At 34.0% G+C, this 20,994-nt stretch overlaps 1 protein-coding gene and 1 long non-coding RNA gene across 2 annotated transcripts in view; one reads left to right on the top strand and one right to left on the bottom strand.

The window, feature by feature from the left end:
- LOC136833426 (G-protein coupled receptor GRL101-like) overlaps nt 1-20,994 on the top strand; it is a 144,465-nt gene that overhangs the window by 88,453 nt on the left and 35,018 nt on the right. Inside the window, 2 exon segments of the mRNA XM_067095570.1 lie at nt 6,820-6,942; nt 10,917-11,018. Of these exon segments, the coding sequence (XP_066951671.1) occupies nt 6,820-6,942; nt 10,917-11,018 (225 nt within the window).
- On the bottom strand, nt 17,253-18,179 carry LOC136833427 (uncharacterized). Its single transcript, XR_010851464.1, has 3 exons — nt 17,988-18,179; nt 17,595-17,688; nt 17,253-17,362 (listed from the first exon to the last, which is right to left on the bottom strand). It is a non-coding gene; the product is annotated as an uncharacterized lncRNA (long non-coding RNA).

Below are 20,994 nucleotides of genomic sequence, written 5' to 3' on the forward strand. Positions count from 1 at the left end.
AGGAGTAAGTCTGTCTGTCTGTCTGTCTGTCTGTCTGTCTGTCTGTCTGTCTGTCTGTCTGTCTGTCTGTCTGTCTGTCTGTCTGTCTGTCTGTCTGTCTGTCTGTCTGTCTGTCTGTCTGTCTGTCTTAGCAAATAATTGCATAAATAATAAACAGACAACTTTTTTTTAGATTGCCTTAACATAGTGGTAACGTGTCTCTCTCTCTCTCTCTCTCTCTCTCTCTCTCTCTCTCTCTTTCTTTCCCCGGCAACACACAATTAATCCAAGTATTTTTTGTACTAAATAAAGGAACCTTTTTACTATTTAGGTCTATTTATACTCGATGCGGGATTCCAGAGCTTTTTCCATCAATGAAATGCCAGGGTGACCGACTTTTTACTGCATGCTCCACAAGCACTTTCATCTAAGTGTGCATTTTTAAATAAATAAATAAATAAATATAATATATATATATATATATATATATATATATATATATATATATACTGTATATATATATATATATATATATATATATATATATATAGATATATATATATATATATATATATATATATATATATATATATATAATATATATCACACATATATAAAAATAAGAAACATATTTTTCACTATACTGTATATATATAATCATATATATATATATATATATATATATATATATATATATATATATATATATATATATATATATATATATATATGTGTGTGTTGTGTGGTGAGGAATCAGTTTGTCACGAAATTCCACGTGACATTTTTATATTCTAATATTTAGCGACAAATGCCTCCCCATACCGAATTCACCATTCCTTAGTAATAGGTTACAATCAGAGGGATCATATACTGTATATGGTAAATGCATATACTCTGAATCAGTTTTGATCTATGCCTCTCTTGTTTGACAATGTCAACTCTGGATTTAATCCAGATAATGTATAGGTTCGAATTTTGGCCAGTGTAGATGTAATTATCATATATAATTTCTTTTGAGTGTTAGCTTTTAATATGGTCAAGTTAATTCGATTTTTGGACCCGTTTGTCACTTAATATGCAGTACGTAGAGGGAGACAGTTTGGTCTCTGAAATATAGCAATAACTTTCTACTTTTTGGCGTTTTTGTTGGCTCCGTCTATTAGACATATGTATATATATAAATACATATGTATGTATGTATGTATGTATGTATGTATGTATATAACTGAATCATAATGAATATATAAATAAGATATGTAAAATCCACTTAGGAAGGAAGGGAACATGTATGTTTCGACAGACAATCGAAAGGTCTCATGCATCCTTCGTGAAAATCTTTATATATATATAATATATAAATAATATGAATATATATATATATATATATATAAAATATATATATATATATATGATTATTATCACTTTGTACGATTCATTTATCACACATTACACAGGTGAAAAATAAGAAACGGGGTGTAGGTCCTGACCGGTTTCGACTTTATTTCCAAGCCATTGACAAGGACTGATACAGAATCACAAATATATATACTACAAGAACAGTACTGACGACATACACAACCGTTAGGGACTCCATATCCCCACTCAGGCCGGTGTCGAGGTAATATTCTAATAATGCACTGGAAAGGAACATCATTGAATCTAGCTTTATAAAAGAAAGTTACAACCATAATATGAATATCAGTCAAGGGATGTATAAACTTGATCCTTTAATATCAAAAGAAATTTGTAAATTGTTTAAACTTTAAGGTAGGCAGTAGAGATGTATGAAAAATAGGACTATCATATTTGTAAACACAGTATAGTAATGTTATGAGTTTCCAAACTATGACACCTGTCATATGGATCTGAGGTGGGGTATGGTCTGTTTATCATGTCCCCAGAGAGTCTATTGTGATTTTTAGCCAAATGAGTTTTAAAGGCCACTCCTACCTCGACACCGGCCTGAGTATGGAGTCCCTAACGGTTGTGTATGTTCGTCATACTGTTCTTGTATATATATATACATCTCACACTCTGTATCATACAATGGCTTGTAAAGTATATTTCTTATTTTTCACCTGTAGTATATATATATATATATATATATATAATATACATACAGTAAATATATATATACATACATACATACATACATACATACATACACACATCAATATTAATAGAATGGAATATAGAATTTAGGCCAAAGGCCAAGCGCTGGGACCTACGAGGTCATTAAGCACTGAAAGGGAAATTAAAAGTAGAAAGGTTTGTCAGGTGACACAGGAGGAAACCTTGTAGATGCACTTTGAAATAACTGATAAGAAAGGCTGAAAAGGAAGGTACAGTAAAAGAAGGAAGGGGTTGCTTTGGAATGGGACGCTGGAACTACTAGTAAAAGAGGTGCAACACATATATATATAAGGGGTTATATATATAGGATATAAGGGACACTGCAAAGAACTTTATAGTAATGACTATAGGATATATATATATACACACATATATATATAGTGCACACACATATATATATGTATATATATTATATATATATATATATATATATATATATATATATATATATATATATATATATATATATATATCACATCACACCATGATTTATATACAATCATGAAGCTACAAAAGTCGTTAAATATCCAATTCAGTATACCCAGGAATATCCCCAATGGGGTATTATCATCGAAGGGGAATTATAAGTGATAAATGGATCGGCATTTTCGGGTCTCGATCCCTCAACAAAGTTACCTTCCAACGACTCCAGTCGACGGTCTACCCACTGAGCTATCAAGAGAGAATAAGTTAATGCCAAATCTGCTGTACTTGTTTACAGGTCAAGAGCGGGGAAATTATACTTGGCTTCGGCATTAACCCACCTCCACCATGGTAGCTATTGGTACGTTTGGAACACACAGCTCTTGTTATGAAATTTTTATCACACCGTGATTTATATACAATCATGAAGCTACAAATGTCGTTTGATATCCAATTCACACAACTTCGGGAATTATCACAGAAGTAAAGCAGATTCGGCATTAAATTATTCACTCTAGGTTGCTCAGTGGGTAGACCGTCGACTGGAGTCGTTGGAAGGTAACTGTGTCGAGAGATCGAGACCCGGCAATGCCGATCTATTTATCACTTATAATTCCCCTTCGGTGATAATTCCCCATCGAGGATATTCCCAAAGTAGCGTGAATTAGATAATAAACGACATTTGTAGCTTCATGATTGTATATAAATATATATATATATATATATATATTATATATATATATATATATATATATACATGTATATATATATATTATACATATATACATAGGCCTATATATGTATATATATGTACACATGTATGTCTGCACGTTACAGTCGATACACATTCGAACTGAATATCATTCTTTTTAAGAACTCTCAAGGTAAAATGTCCTATAAGGGAGTGTGAATAAGCTTTAGACAAAATATGAATCACAGAAACGAAAAGTTTGGCTGGAATGTATACGGTATACTCAATGAGACATACACTGAGGACATCACTGCAAAGAACCTGAGAATGCTGGTAACCAGCTAACAAACTATTCTTGGTGAGAGGGAAGGTGAAAGGGGAGAGTGACAAAAAAAAAAAAAAATCGTCATCCATATTCCCTCATACATTTTCCTTAACACTAGAAAGACCGAGCGGACATTTTGACCGGAATTTGACTTTCAAATGTATTTATCTTCCGTAATTTTTCCCTAACAGTCATGATTCTCCATGACTTTCTCTAATTCACCAGGATGTATATCGAATTAAAAAGAAACTGAAATTAGCTTTTTGCTCTATGAGATATGGCCTACCTTCAACGACCGAAGAGCGGTCATTTTAACCGCTGGTCTATATGGGGAGTTCTGTTGGTTATGATGACGTGGCAATCCACATATTACGTGACTCACTATCAAGTATATCATAATTAGTCATTTAGTCGTTGCTGAGGTTAAATACAGTGAATAATATGTCCTCAAATCGCTCGCCTTTGGACAGAAAATTCTAACATTGTTGACTAAAATATCATCCCCTGATTCCCAGAGTGACCTTGTATTGACGACGAGGGAGAAAAATATATTTTACGTGCTGAAAGCTCATCCGCATCTAATGAAGAAGCCGATGATGACACGATGACGCAATACAAAGTGGGTATACTTTTGACGAAGAAGAAAATGAAGTACATGGGGAATGATTTGTGGTGTATGCGACAACAGGCATTTTGATACCCGAAGAATTATCGCTCAAGGGCAGCCAGTATAACATTTTTTTTTATAAAAAAAAAAACTTTGAGACCCACATTTTCCGTCAAACAGTAAGATATCGTTTTAAAGAAATTATGAGATTTCTTAGATTTGCTGTCACGTCAACAAGATCCACTCGATTGCAACCTGATAGATTTGCGTTGATTTCTGAAGTTTTGGATAGATTTATCAAACAGTGTATTGTTTGCTATAGACCACCCGAGAATACAGTAGTAGATAGCAGTTATACGAAATGTAGGTGTCCATTCATACAGTATGTTCAGTATTAAGTTTTGGTCAGCGGCTGATGTAAGTAAAAAGTTAAGTAAACTCAACTACATGCTCAATGGATTTCCATGTCTCGGTAAAGACCACAGTCTTCTTGCAAATCAACCAAACTCCGAAGATGATGTTCTGAAGTTAATAAAACCATAAATGGGAAAAGGAAGAAATGTGACAACGGATAATTTTTCACTTCAATAAAATGGCGAAAAAATTACAAGCTACAAACACGAGTCTTGTGGGGAGGGTAAATCCTATTCGGATGGAGATTCCCACATACATAAAAAAAATTCCCATGACGACCTGTATAGCAGGTTACTATCCATTTCAGGGACCATGAGTCATCGTTTGTCTCAAATATCTTTCAAACTAATTATTTGATCGAAATGGTACTTTGACACAGTGTACAAGACACCTCCTGCTAATTTTTGGTAATATAGTGCATTGCCAAATGGTGTTAGTTAAGACGTTTACTCTTGACTTACATGGTGTTGCCAAGCATCGCCAAACTATGCATTCGAACGTCCTTTATCCCCAGCCCGTTCCGCCCCTTCCCTTCCCCTCCCCATCCTCCCCTCAACCCACTTTCCTGGCCTCCCCATCTCCGCCCCCAGCCCTTTCCCGTCTATGGGGGATAGCGGACGTTCGATTGCGTATACCAGTCCTGCTGACTCGTGCGACTTTACCTTTAAAAGTCAAGAGTAAACGCCTTAACTAACACCATTTGACAATGCACCATATTACCAAAAATTAGCGGGAGGTGTCTTGTACACTGTGTCAAAGTATCATTTCGATCAAATAATTAGTTTGAAAGGTATTTGAGATAAATGATGACTCACGGGCCCTGAAATGGATAGTAGTGCTGAAAAAAAATCAATACACTCCGACAGTGTATCAACGCAAGCAAAAAGGAAATGATGCAAAGAAAATTAATGGAACTGTAAATTACTGTACTACTATGAAGTACGGAGTTAACGTCGTACATCAAATGGCTCGGTTGTACAGCAGTCAAGCAGCTTCGCAAAGATGGCCAATCCAAGTATTTGATAATATACTTGGTCTAGCAGGCAACGATGCATCGGTTCTTTATATTAAAATCACAAGCCAAAACATCTCCCGTCGTGATTTCCTTCCTCCATCAGCTGGCCGAAGAAATTCAGGAAACGTTAAAAAATAGCAACACAGTAAATAGCAGTGGAAGCGATATTGATGCGATATTGAAGCAGAAGTTTCCCTAATTACTAAGAAATCAAAACAGTGCCAAATAGGATGCTGCAATGGGAATAATACTTCAGACATCTGCCACCAATGTAAGAAATCTGTATGCGGTAAATGCACAAGCAAGGTATTCAGGAAACTCCTTTGCAAAAAAATATACTTGGAAAATATTGACATTACTCCCTAGAGTCGAAAGTAAGAAAATCTAAGCTGACAACGCATTATAGCACAGGTATATTTTATTATTTATTTTTCATTCAGTCATTTGTTTTTTATGTAAAAACTTTTTTTAAAGTTTGATCAATATTAATGTTTTACGTTATGGTACTCAAATACAGATTATGTACAGGCGTTGTTATTTCAGTAACCTAAAAGGCATATGTATACTGATAAACCTTCGCTATACTAACAATAACGACTGTCAATAAAAAGTGGAACGCGGTGGTCACTCGACAGTGCCGTCGTTCCAAAGAAGAGGGCTTGTTATTGCCTGCTGTCATGAAGTCCAGCTTAGAAAAACTGTTGAACGTTCTAATTAATCTTAATCTTGTAAATACTTTTAATACAGTTCTTATTTCAGTGCAGCAAATAATATTTCAATGTAGTGAATTATTATACTTTATACATCTATTTCAGGTTTAACAGTTATTATGTAAGTTTTTCTTGAGATAATTGATGGATCTTATATTACTGATTATGTCAACAACTTTACTCTATTTCCTTCCTTTGAATAATTATGCACCAATGAATCAGGATGTTTTAATAAGCGAAAACGTAGATCTTTACCATGCCAGTACATGTGCGGTCATTTTGACCGCTCGGTCGTTCTAGTTTTATACCATTGGTGGTCGTTCTAGTGCTAAGTCAGTAAAAGAGAAAATAGGACTAAAGAAGAAGTGTATGGGAGCAGTCAGCCAGGACATGAAGTGGTATTATCTCCAAAAAATATCTGGTGTCTTACCTAGCATATTACCTACTCATTTTTTCCTTTCACTTAAATAACAATGATTTTCTTACAAATATTTTTATAACAAACTATCTTCTCTTCCACAGCTATATACAATTGCTATGTAGGTGATTTCACGTGTGATAACCGTCAGTGTCTACAGCCAGGGAGGGTCTGTGACTCTGTTCCAGACTGCGTTGATGCCTCTGATGAAAAAAACTGCAGCGAAAGTAAGTCACTCCATTAATTCCTACGTAAGACCTAATGCCCTGACAATTTACCTGCTGTGGTGACATTATTTACGCTGCTCACATTTTTATTTTGATTCATTATCTATGTACGAATCATGTACATTAAAAAATCTGTCACCAGTGTGTTTTCTTAATATTCATAGAGCTTTTGTATAGTGTATGGCATATTAGTGGTAATTTTCTGAAAGTCATAAGTAAAACTTTTGCCAAGGAACTCTTAAGGATATCAGTCCTGTAGACCTGGTCAGTTTACTGAAGACTGGAAATGTGGTTAGACAAATGACGAAACTCGGAAAAACGAATAAGGAAGAGAATATTAATCCTTCAAAGGTGAGACGGCGAACCTAGCTTCAAACGTGGTACTAAGTTTCAAGCAAGTATGGATTTTACTTATATAATTGCTCAAAATTATGTTCAATGGACATTAACGTTACAGAACTCCTGGCACTGGACCCTTATTACTGAAAGAACCGTACAAGTTTCTGTTAGTTTCTGCCACTCAGCCTTCATGACCATGGGATCTAGATCACTCTCTTATTAGTGGAGAATCACTTACACACGATGACGCTATGAACATCAAGATTGCTACGCAATCCACCGCAAATGAGGCAATATTTTATATCCCTGATATTCTTTTATACTAAGGTATCAATTATTTAGAAGAGACTGTTTTGCTAAAAATATTTGTAGTTACTGAAACATAATACTATAAGATAGAATTTTGGCTTCTTTATTAAGTCTTTTATACTGCATTTTGTTTAGAACAGTCTAAGTTTATTAAAAATGATATTTCATTATTAAGCAATGCTTACTCAACATTTCTTCAAAAACATACTTTACTCATTGGACAAGTCATCAGCAATAATGCATTTGAAATCTCTATAACGAGGAGACGGTCATATTGAAGTTTAAATCCTTTTTAAACGTGAATGTGGGTCTTCTGTAAAAAGGCAAGTTAAAGGGGGGCCTTTCGGTTGCATAATTTCGGGAAATCATTGAAAATTAGGCTAGTCATTGACAGTTTTGGGCAGTTTATTGTTCAAACAAGTACATCCTAAACTGTAATAGCTCCCAAAAAAATTCATATAGGCTGGCAAAACTAAAGTATGCTACCGCGCCCCTCTGGTTCGGTAACTACTAGTTTATGTGCAGATAGGCTCAGAGTTTAGCACCATCCCCTCTGGGATGCGCGTAAAAACACAAACAAAAGACGGTTAATGTCATAAACATAGACAAAATACATAAATATAATTAAAAGTATAAATAAAAGGTGGCAAACGTTCCGATCGGCGACTGGTGGGAACCAGGCCACAGTAGTAGTCTTCAGTTTTACCTACAGGCTCACAATGTTTTCATCGCCTTTACGACCCCGTGAAAGTCAGGCAATCACAATACTTCAGTATCATCTAATCCCATTAGTCAGAAAATGTTAAATTTACTTTAGTGCGCTACTGAATTGTTACTGTTTTCTTTTACAGCGCCTGCAAAGAAAATGTATCAGACTAGCAAAGACAACCGACTGCTGCTCATTCTTTAAACTTTATCAAGTAACGTGGATATAACACTGATAAAATTCAGCCATAAATCAATATCCGTCATCGTTCCATTTGATTTTGATAATAATGGAGGACCTATGAGTAATCAGTCCATTAGTTTATAGCTGTGTCACTCCGTCACTGTCCACCGAGAGCCACTTGGTAGTAAGTTTTTGTGGTGCCAATGGGATTTTGACCTTTTATTGTTTCAGATACTTTACAAATAGCACGCAGAATCATGTACTTGATCCTAATGCTAATGTCAAGACCTCAACGGGTGCCTTGGTTTAAAGAATTAAAGCCCCTGTTTATAGCTAGTGAGGTTGTCTTTAAGTCTTTTTAAAACTTTCATAATTGTTGCACATCTGAGATGTGCGAATTTAAACAGTCCCGCTCCCTGAAATAAAGGAGTATAGAGATGAAATACCAAAGCCAAACAAAAGATTATTACTTTATACGTTCAGGAATTTCGATGCATAAAAAGATCATAAATCTAACGAACCCTGTTATAATTAGGGTTTAAACCAATAGGTTGTAACGGCGTCTAACAGCTTTTTAACTTTGTCTATATTTCAGTTATGTTTAAAATCAATTTATCGTCTGTTTAAGTTTAACATTCTTCATAAAAACTCTTGGCCGTTATTAATGATTTATAGATTCTAAGCCTGAGTAGCAGACTTGATTTTTATATAAATCTACTATAATAACGGAGGACGTAGTTGAAGTAAGAGAAAGAGCTCCTTACATTCTCATAGACCTGGATTAATTTGTTCTTGAGAAAAGTAAGTAATCAAATAAGAAAATGCGAAGCTTAACAAAATATACAAGCCAAATCCAAAAGAGTTCGGCTCTAAGAAACTTAAATTTTTTCCATGAGGTGACAAAATGACAATATCGAATGAGTTTCTCCGTTTAAATAAACTCTGTTTGCAAATAATCCTTCCTAGAATATTCCATAAAAAGTGTAAAACTAAACGTTTTATCGTGCAAATATATTATTTTTTACGATTAATGAATGGTGAAACAAAAAAATGCTAAGCGTCATTCAGAATGAGATGGCTCTAACAGTGGAGCATAACTTTTTGTGCTATTGTTTTCATGGTCATAATATATATATATATATATATATATATATATATATATATATATATATATATATATATATATATATATCAAAACTATATTAATTTCTATATATAATATATATTTTATATATCTATTATTTAGTTTTCAAACTAAGGCTTAACTTTGTAATACAAAAAGATTTTTGATCTGGTTATTTAGTTTTCAGACCTGTTAAAATATATAATATAAGCAGTCCGTATATCATACCTCTTGTATATTATATATATATATATATATATATTGTATATTATATACATATATATATATATATATATATATATATATACACTGTATATATACATATATATATATATATATATATATATAATATACAATATATATATATATATATTATATATTAAGAGGTCTGTACGGACTGCTTGAGTATCAAAGATTCTTTGTGCAAACAGGTAGCTTTGAAAACTAAATAACCAGACTGGCAAAATCTATTTGTATTAGAAAGTTAAGCCTAGTTTTGATTTCGACTTAACTGTCCAATTTTCCTTTGAAGTATAAATATTTTTTCTTGATTTTTGTACTCGTCTGCAACATTTTCACCACTTATGAACTAGTCCAGCATCATTTTTTCGGAGACAATCTTTTTCGAGTATCAAGAGTGATGAAAAATAAACATTTGCCTTTGCTGCAACGTTTAATGGGTTCAAAGCTTAAGTTTGTCTAAGTCTAATGTATTTTGACATTTTAATTAAAATGCCATTCGAGAATCACTCTAATTATATATGCAAAGGCTATGTTTAAAATGCCATTCGAGAATCACTCTAATTATCAATGCAAAGGCTATGTTCCTGTCCCCAATCAGCCACTTCATGCTCCACATTTAAATCTTTCTTGGAGACTGGTGACCTTTAACTAATGATCTCAAATGCCGGTGTGTGCTATAGCCTCTGTAGTAAAGCCTGCCTCCATCCCTTGTTTGTGCCAAGGTCTCCTAATCACTGTGTTGTCGAGCCTTGGAACAATATCATGGCTTCCGCTTTCCATTATGCCTACAATTCCAGTGGTTCCAGAGGGAGGTTTGTCGATTCCTCCTTTACATGAAGCAGGATAAGGGTAATTGATTTCCCACAGGATTAACCTATGCATTAATTCAAACATGTCTGTCTTAGATCACTGCCAATCTTTCAAACAACAGAGCTCAACTCCGTAACCTAATTCTGTGATCTTGCCACTAAGATTTTGCAATTCTCAAGAGGCTATTTCTTTCTTAAACTGTATTATGCAATTAGAAGATTTCCGCCTTTTTTCTCCTCTTATTATTATTATCAACTTCAGGTGACTTTGTGTCCTGTGGAACAGGAGAAAAAATTCATAGAGCGTTCTGGTGTGATGGTGTGGTCCACTGCGAGGATAACCACGCTGACGAAATAATATGCGGTAGGTGGACATACAGTTTTAGTTTGTACCTTATATAAGTCGTTTCTCAATTTCAGATAGTGTGTGCATCCATGCACACAAAAAAATTACCCACACACGATATATATAGTATATATATATTATATATCTATAGAGAATTATATATATATATATATATATATATATATATATATATATATATATATATATATATATATACACATACACATATATATATATATATATATATATATATATATATTATATATATATATATATATATATACATATACATATATACATATATATACATATATACACATATTTATACATATATTTATATACATATATATACATATATACATACATATATGCATATATACATATACATATATATATATATATATACATATATACATATACATATATACATATAAATATATTGTTCAGTGCTTTGACAGTTATAATAAAAAAGTAACCTGATGCCCAGAGAAATAAAACGGATAATTATACCCAACGAAAATGAAATTAATGCTATATACATATAAAGGAAACTGAACAAAATGACCAACTGGTAGCCACAAAATTCTCGAGTTAAGCCTAATATCGATTCACTCACAATACAAGAGTTCCTCTTGAGTTAACCTACTGAGGTTAACAGACTAAACGAAATAAAAACTGCACAATAATCTAGGCACTACAACAGTGGACAAACTAGTTAAATTTCTCGCATTCTCGATGGCTTCTCGGCAATTTCCACATTATCACTTTACAAATTATTACTAAACGCTAACATCACTTACCTACCTCCTCCCCACCCCGATTTTGACGTGAGCTAAAGCAAAACTAAGTGAGAACACGAAAACTCAAGTTTTAGCACAGGCCCCATTTTCAGCAACTATTAAATATTTTGGGCATGAAGTAAAACATTTAGATTACCATATTAATAATATTCAAAATTTTAATAGACACTGACTAAAACACAGTTAAATTACTTTCCATGCTAATGTAGGGCACTATAATAAGTTTTCTAAGAATTTCTCGGACATAACCAGTTCATTAACAGAACTGTTCAAGAAAGAGAAAATATTTAAGAGGTCGAATGAAATACGAAAAGGAAATTTAGGCCAGAGGCCAAGCGCTATGAAGTAATTCACCGCTGAAAGGGAAATTGCGAGTAAAAAGGTTTTCCAGGTGTAACGAGGAAAACCTCGCAGTTGCACTATGAAACAACTGTAAGGAGAGGATGGACAGAAAGATGGAATTGAATTGAAGTGAACAAAGAATTTAGGCCAAAGGCCAAGCACTGGGACCTAAGAGGTCATTCAGTTCTGAAACGGAAATTGACAGTAAAAGGTTTGAAAGGTGTAGGAGGAGGAAAACCTCGCAGTTGCACTATGATTCACTTGCTAGGAGAGGGTGGAAAGTGAGACGGAAGAAAGAGAATATGAAAGGAGGTATAGTAAAAGGAACGAAAGGGGTTGCAGCTAGGGGCCGAAGGCACGCTGCTAAGAACCTCAACGCCAGTGCACCGCATGAGGTGGGGACAGCAGGATGGAAGATAATAGGAATGGAGGAACAGAGACCGCAGAAGACTGGAATCGTCGAGAAGACTGGAATCATCGAGAAGCCATAACGACTAGCTTTAACTAGCGTTTCCATTCCAGTAGCGCCTAGATTATCGTTTAATTTTCATTTCTTTTAGTATTATGTTATCCTCATTAGGTTGACTCAAGAGGAGCTCTTGTTTTGCAAGTTAAATGATATTAGGTTTAGCCCATGAGTTTTTTTAACTACCAGTTCGTCTTTTTGTTCAATCTTTCCTTTATTGGTATATTACATTAACTGCACTTTCGTCGGGTATATCATTCTAGACAGATTACTTTTCAATTATAGCTATCAATAATATATATATATATATATATATATATATATATATATATATATTATAATATATATATATATATATATATATTATAATATATATATATATATATATATATATATTATAATATATATATATATATATATATATATATATATATATATATTATAATATATATATATATATATATATATATATATATATATATATATATATATATATATATATATATATATATATATATATATATATATATATATATATATATATTATATATATATATATATATATATATATATATATATATTTATATACATATATATACATATATGTACATAATGTGTATATATATATACATACAGGCATACACTGATACTAGATAAGATTCGTGGCTACATACAACCAAGGATATCTTTTATAATCCTTTCTATTCATGATCAGTTTACGTAAATTTTCCCATTGGTCTAATTGCTGACTGCGTAGGTCTTACCAGGGATAAGGCTCTCCGTGAAATTAGAGCTATTCGCTGGTCGATTCGAAAGAAGAGATTCTTAACGCTAGAAACTACCTTTGCACTGCATTACCACTATTATATTATTATTACATCGAGCGTTCAGTTTACCCTCCAACTCTTCGTTATTTAATAAAGAAGTGGAATTTTTACATTCATTTTTTAAACACATGGCTAAACAACTTTATAATGCTTACATGCGTATATCTTTAAAGACAGACCAACTAAACTAAAGAGTTGCCCTAAAAATAGTAGTTTATTTTTTTGTTTACTTGAGTACCTAAAACGTGAACCAAGGAAAAATGGTTTATTATACGGTTTGATAACTATTATGGCCACATGCGCATATATAATTTTAATGCTAAACCAACTAAACTAAAGAGTTACCCTACAATAAGTAATTTTTTTTCGTTACCTTGTGCATCTAAAAACGTGAACCAAGCACGGATGGTTTAATATATGGTTTAATAACTTCATTATAGCTACATGCGTATATTTTTAATTCTAAACCAACTAAACTGAAGAGTTGCCCTAAAAGATTTTTTTTCGTTTCCTTGTGCATCTTGTGAACTAAACACTATGTCAAGATCAACTTTAAACTACGAAACTGGTATTATTTAACAACTTTAAACTATGAACATACTTCAGTTGTAAAGAGAAATTGCCGAATGGTCTGCCTTCGTTGGTTGTTTAAAAATTTAAATGTAGGATGCAGTTTGAAATACATTATAAAGAATCGAACCGACCAGCACCGAGTTAAAGTCACGGGCAGCCTTCCCACTGGTAAGACGACTAAGGCAGTCACCAATAAGAGACCAGTGAGAAAATTTATTTAACATAACCATACATAGAAACCATTTCCAACTACTGACAAGGTCCAGGAATGAACAAGAGCACCGGATTTTAGAATTTCCATTGATTGGATTAGAGGTTTATTCCTATCACTCGTTTCATCTGTCTTTCTCCATTGAAATCATAACAGTTACCTGTCTTCTAAGCTAAGTAAATCTATGCTTTACAATGTCTCCAGCTGCCATTATAGCTTTTATCTTTGTACAGTAAACTAGTAATTGTCACCCTTTTACAATTTTTTCCTCGTCCAGACGTACGTTAAAAGCCCTGGTTGGCGACTCAGTCACGTTACTAAAATTGTACTGCAGTATCTAACTTTTACTTTTATTTTATGAACTCCATACATCTAATTCCCACCTTACGCCTCCAGCAGTCACTGCTAAAAGAACTCAAACCTGCACTTCCTATCCAATCTTCGGTCATGCAGCTCGGCCAGACTTAATCTTCTACATTCAGCAAATCATCAAAATTCTATGAAACAGTTAATTGATGAACATAGTTCTTACATATACCGTCCAATCACCAATCTTTTAAATGAGTTGCCAGTCCTCTGGAAAACTCCACAGTCTTGTGTATCAGCGGTAACATGATACACAAAACCTCTTAGGTGGTATTTATTCGATGTAAAACTTTAAGCTCTGGCTTATGGCCTAACGCCCCCACCCCCACCCCAACCCTCACCCTCACCAGGTCAGTCATGTTTATTTTATGTCTGAGCAATACTTGCTCAGAGTTTTAACAATATTGCAAATATAACGAAACTAAGAATTTCATGTATCTAGTACTAGACAAACACGCATCAAGTGCAGGCCTGACACTGTAGTTTTAATAAACTGCATGTAGTTAAAACAATCAGGTGGTGGTGTTGATAACATTTAACATTCATAGGTTCTCTGCTTTTTTCATTTACATAGAATTTGGAAAGAATTCGCAGTGTTAGCAGTATTTTAAACTTAATCCAAAGTGGCAAGCTGCTTTTAATAAGCCTTTTCTAAGTTTCTAAATTCCTACCCTCCCCAATTCCTGAAACTCGGGCATTGGTAGTAAAAAAGGATGACTGAATGATCATTATGCCAGGTTACCGAGATGTTAATCGGTATTTACCCACGCTTAAACTCCACATACATCAGTCTCCCTTATATTGTTTATTTTTTATAATTTCCCTATGATTATTTTAGGAGATAAGAGCTGCGTGAGTTTATGCGTATAGTTCAAATATTTAGTAAAATATCCGGCAGAGTTTCTCCTTTTCCTTTATTCAACATAAAATACATTAACTACGGAGTAAATAGAATATTCTGAAATAATGAATATACGAATTGTTACATATTTAGTATAATATCCAGCATACTTTATCCTGTTCCTTAATTTAACAAAACACACAACTACGGAGTCAACAGAATATTCTTAAATAATGACTAACCATATATAAACATTTTCTGTACTATAAACCTTTCCAAAATACGTCATTGTTAATCCTCTATTCCCGTGGCATATTGTAAATGAAGCCTATTTTCCTCATGCAAAACTTACTGTCATTAATATCTTTTATGGTAGCACTAAGATGAGGTGCTTTCAAAGTTTTCTGTGTCTTTTTTCCTTTTGCATGATGTCCTTTTAGGGTAAATAGCAACGTAAGAAAACTGTCCTTATTACTTTTTCACTCCTTGCGAGTGTGCAAGATCAAGCTGTCTATGAAAAAATAGTTTACAATTTCCGAATATTTCAACAAATACTAGTGCAATTTATTTCCAATTCATTCTAGCTGGTTAAACAAAAAGGTATGTTAAACTTTTTTTACTAGTTAAATCTTAATATTTAAATACGATAGGAATAAAGATTGAACCGCTAGTCTAAAAGCCATAACAGCAGTTCTTGACCTTATTCGGAGACTTGAAACAAGGAAGACCCATCTCATGAACTCACGTTACCACACAGTATCACACTCTTCAAAGTCTTTAATAATTAAAAGACCAACAGAAAAACTTCGTTACTATTACTAACTGATTTATAAGTTAATGTCTTAAACATTCCATTGTACTGTACAACCATAATCAAGATAGATCAAAGATCAAAAACCTTTACCCTACAATTTGCTTCATACCCTTTCACCAGGGCTACCAAACAAAACTGGCACAAAACACGATCAAACGCCCTTAAGTCGAGTTAACAGGTTTAATAAATACCAGCAAGTCAAGTTCCCAAGGGTACCAAGTAAATGACAGGAAGTCAAGCTGGAAGGTACCAGAAAAAATGCTAGAGAGATTAATAAATGCCTACAGGCCAAGTGGCTAAGAGTGCCTAACAAATACTAACAAGGGAAAACGGACAAGTGCCACAACAGCCAACAAGTAATGTGGGCAAGAGTCAAATCCTAACAAATAGTGGCCAGGGATAGTGAACAAATGCCAAATCAAATCAACAAGCATATGGTGCCGGACTAGTGGCCAGGGCTACCAAAATTATGGGGTAGCTTGATCTGTCAACATACTGAAGATCTGCCAGAATAAAACAGCAACTCTTTACTGGTAGAAGTTCGTTAATTGTATCAACACTGATTAAATATAAGTCTGTTCGTTGTATGAATATTTAGCAACGTTAAATAGATAAGTTACCTATTCTTAGTTTAAAATAAAACTTTAGTCAAATGAATAAAGCAAGACATACATTAGGGTGAACGGATTTTCTTAATATTAAATTACTGCTGGACCTAAATTTATGAAACATTTTGATAACGTTAACCTGAATCAGATCTAAAAATTTAACTGCAAATATCCAAAACAAAATGAAAACTAAAATTTTTAAACATTGAAATTACTACCACATTATTGCACTTAATACCTTTACTGAAGAATTTGCATTGTTTGAAACCTCCCATATCCTACCTACAGGTTAGGGTATTGGAGGGGCCTCCACCCCTACAAGGGCACCACCCCTGAAGGGGGCGAGGTAAAAAAAAAAAAGTTGGAGACAAGAAAAAAAGCAACACACCTCAAAACCTCACCTTATTATGCTATATGTTCATTAATCCAAACCTGAAGACCCCAGCATTTACTTTTCCATATAAGTAGCTGAAGGGATAACGGGTTCAAAATGAAGGCTTGAATTCAAGAGCATCTGAAAGTGAATGAATATTCACAATGGGTTTCAAGACTGATACAATATTAACTTTCCATGCTTTTATTTTTATACGACAGCTTAACCAACAATAATTTTAAAAAGTCACTTCATATTAACTTTTCATGCTTTTATTTTTATACGACATTTTAACCAACCATAATTTTTAAAAAATCACTTAATAAAGCCTTTAAACACAGCTACTTTGGTCACTGGAATAGAATACTGACACCTTTGTACTGGAGTAACCTGCAGTTGTAGACCGAACATCAAAAACCAAATAACGCTGCGTTATGCTACGTATTTTCGGTTCTTGTCACCAGACCCTGCAAGTTAATATATGGAATGCATAAAATAATCCCAGAATTTCAACCAGAACTTTAATATAATTACAAAACACACCGTTAATGTCTAATGGTGAGGGCATTAATTTATTGAATTGCATTAAAACTTACTTGATCTGCATGATAAACATCAGCTAAAAGAAACCAGTGAAACAATAATTACGATTAACCTGCATCATGAACTTCAGTTAAGGTAACGGGAACAACAGTATCACAATACTCAATCAAAATGCTAAAACTACCTGAAGTTCCAGAAACAAAACCATTAAAACTTACAGTACGTCTGCAATATCCTCAGATTCCCCTTCTTAAAGACAACTCGTCAGTTACCAATACCATAAAATAGTTGACGCTCAAAACTACGTATTCCTTGAACGTAACGAGTCAGTGGTCCATTAAATGCCGAGTTCAGGAATCAAACGCGGAAGCAACGCTCACTCATTCACCGAAACATTAAATGAAAATGTATGAATGGTTTGTTTACACCGAAATCCGTTCTCGCTGACGTCACCCCCAAGGATGATGAAGTTCTCATTTTCAGACAAGGGCGATAAACGCCAGAGACAAAACTGAACGTTACTGACGTCCTTCGTTTTTGTTTAACTGAAAAAAAAAGACTTCAGGTTTTTCGCTGCTTCAGCATCTAGCATTTGATTCTGTATTCACTTAATATGTGGTTCTTTAACACCGGTTTCTGTATATCATACTAGGAAAGTAATTAAGTCAGTTTCCCATGGCGGGAATATTTTTCAGGCTTGTTAAATAACAAGTCTCCATAATATAACAGAAATATTCTTCGTGCCTTACATAATCAGTAGCCAGCCATTAGCGTTGAAACTTTCTTGATTTATTATCCTACCTCTTCTGTTTCAAATATTACTTTTGATTAATTTTCATTCAGGAATATGTATATATAGGAAGCACCGATAAAAGTAACTTACATATTCCTCAGAAGAAAATGTCACTGTTCCTGGGAGAAACAGAGGCTGAAAATGTATATGTAAAGATGATACCATAGGCTCCGAGCTTCGCTGCCAAATCGGAGTTTCACGCCGAATTTTGCAGCCAGTCCCAGAGCACACTCGGAGTCACATGCTTATACAAATCATTCGCATCATCTATTGCTCTGTCTGGGTCACCTACAGGTCCTACCAGCTACGTTTCCCTCAGTATGTCCTTTTCAAAAGCGAGTCAGTTCCCGAGAATAAATCTATATACTCTGGGCATTTCTTAGAACAGATTAACCTCATAATACGAAATTGGAAGTACAAAGAAAGAGTAAAATTTGAGTATTGTAATGCAGGTAAAAATCAGGTTTACAGCAACGCAGAGGCGATTCATTTTCTTGGACTTTCATCTTAACGTTAAATACTAGTAATTTATGAATACTTGAACATTTATTCTCAAGATATTTGCGTAAATAATATCAGGAATTAAGGTTTGGTTTAGTTATGGATATACCTTCAAGCAAAAACACATATGAAAAGGAGCAGTGGAAATCTTGAAAACCAGTTGTCTTAATCGGTAGCTACGCGAAGTTACACTGTGGCACTGAATTTATACTGCGAGTTATTATGATTGGTTCTAATTGGGTAAGTCGCCCACACAATATATATATATATATATATATATATATATATATATATATATATATATATATATATATATATATATATATATATATATATATATATATATATATATATATATATATATATATATATAAATATATAATATCCAATTCATATAATATATATGGGGAATATAAGGGGAATTTTAAAGTGATAAATGGATAACTGTACTCTATATACCATGATAGCTCATTGGTACGTTTAACACGCAGCTATTATTATGAAATTTGTATCACACCATTCCTGAAGTAGCGTAATTGGATACTACACTTGTATCATGAATATATATAAAATTACGTGTGTGATAAAAATTTGATATGAGTGAGTATATATATATATATATATATATATATGTGTGTGTGTGTGTGTGTGTGTGTGTGTGTGTGTGTGTGTTTTTACAATACAGCTTTTTCCATTAGAAGTGGCGGTATAGCTCCAGAACACGTTATCCAAAAGGTTCTCAAGTCGTGTGCTGTTATAAGGTTGCTAGCCTCATACCCTTACAACCATGGTTGCAGCCAAAAACAGTCGGCTAACTGCCAGGTACATAATTCAGTGCATTAGTGAGTATCAGTTGATTATGAATGGGTAATATTGGAATATAAAATTGAGGCCAAACCCCAAGGTCTGGGACCTATGAGGTCATTCAGCGCTGAGAGGGGAAATGGAGTAAAATATTTTGTTAAAGTTTTAACAGGAAGAAAACCTCGCAGTTGCACCATGAAACAACTGTTAAGAGAGGGTATCAAGTAAAGTGGAAGAAAAAGAAAATGAATGGAGGTACATCAAAAGGAATGGAAGGGATTGCAGTTTGGGATTAGGGACCGAAGGGACGCTACAAAGAACGTTAAATAATGCCTACAGTGCACCGCGTGAGGTGCACTAACGGCTCTAAGTCCTAGGGGGGTAAAGTAATATCAGAATGTAATTGAGAGCTAGAAAACTCAAACAAAGAATATCATTCACTTAGACGTTTGTAACCTTTCTCTTCGTCCGTCGGTATGGAATTCCGAAATGCGATATCGATTGTTTGCGTTGCCAGTGCAACAGGGGTTCAAGAAAACCAATTTCCAGTTAGACAGTTCTGCCTCCCCTAGTTATGATGAAAAGATATAGAAGACCTTTCTTAGCTCCCTGGCCAAAAACCCCAACCTTATGCTTTTTAGTTTTCTCTAAAAGAAAACTATTGAGATGGCTTTGTGTCCGTCCGGACTTTTTCTGTTCGAACTCAATCTTAAAAACTACTGAGGGTAGAGGGCTGCAAATTGGTATGTTGATCATCCACCCCCAATCATCAAACCAACCAAATTGCAGCCCTCTAGCCTCAGGAGTTTTTATTTTATTTAAGGTTAAAGTTAGTCATAATCGTACATCTAGCACCGCTATAGGTACCAATAACACAGGCCACTACCGAGCCGTGGCTGAAAGTTTCATGGGCCGCGGCTACGAGTTTCATGGGCCGTGGCTGAAAGTTTCTTACAGCACTGTTCGCTGTACAGAACACTCAATTGCGCCGAAGAAACTTGTTTATACGTAATGAATAATTCAATAAGGGCCATAAGAAATTGTAAACTTCTGCCACGGCGATTAACGTAGATAACAAAATTACTCTGCTGCATCCTTTATATTTTCTTCTATGAGTCCGAGAACTCTATTG

This window comes from Macrobrachium rosenbergii, chromosome 51 (assembly GCF_040412425.1).
Source record: "Macrobrachium rosenbergii isolate ZJJX-2024 chromosome 51, ASM4041242v1, whole genome shotgun sequence".
In the NCBI taxonomy this organism is placed as follows: Eukaryota; Metazoa; Arthropoda; class Malacostraca; order Decapoda; family Palaemonidae; genus Macrobrachium; species Macrobrachium rosenbergii.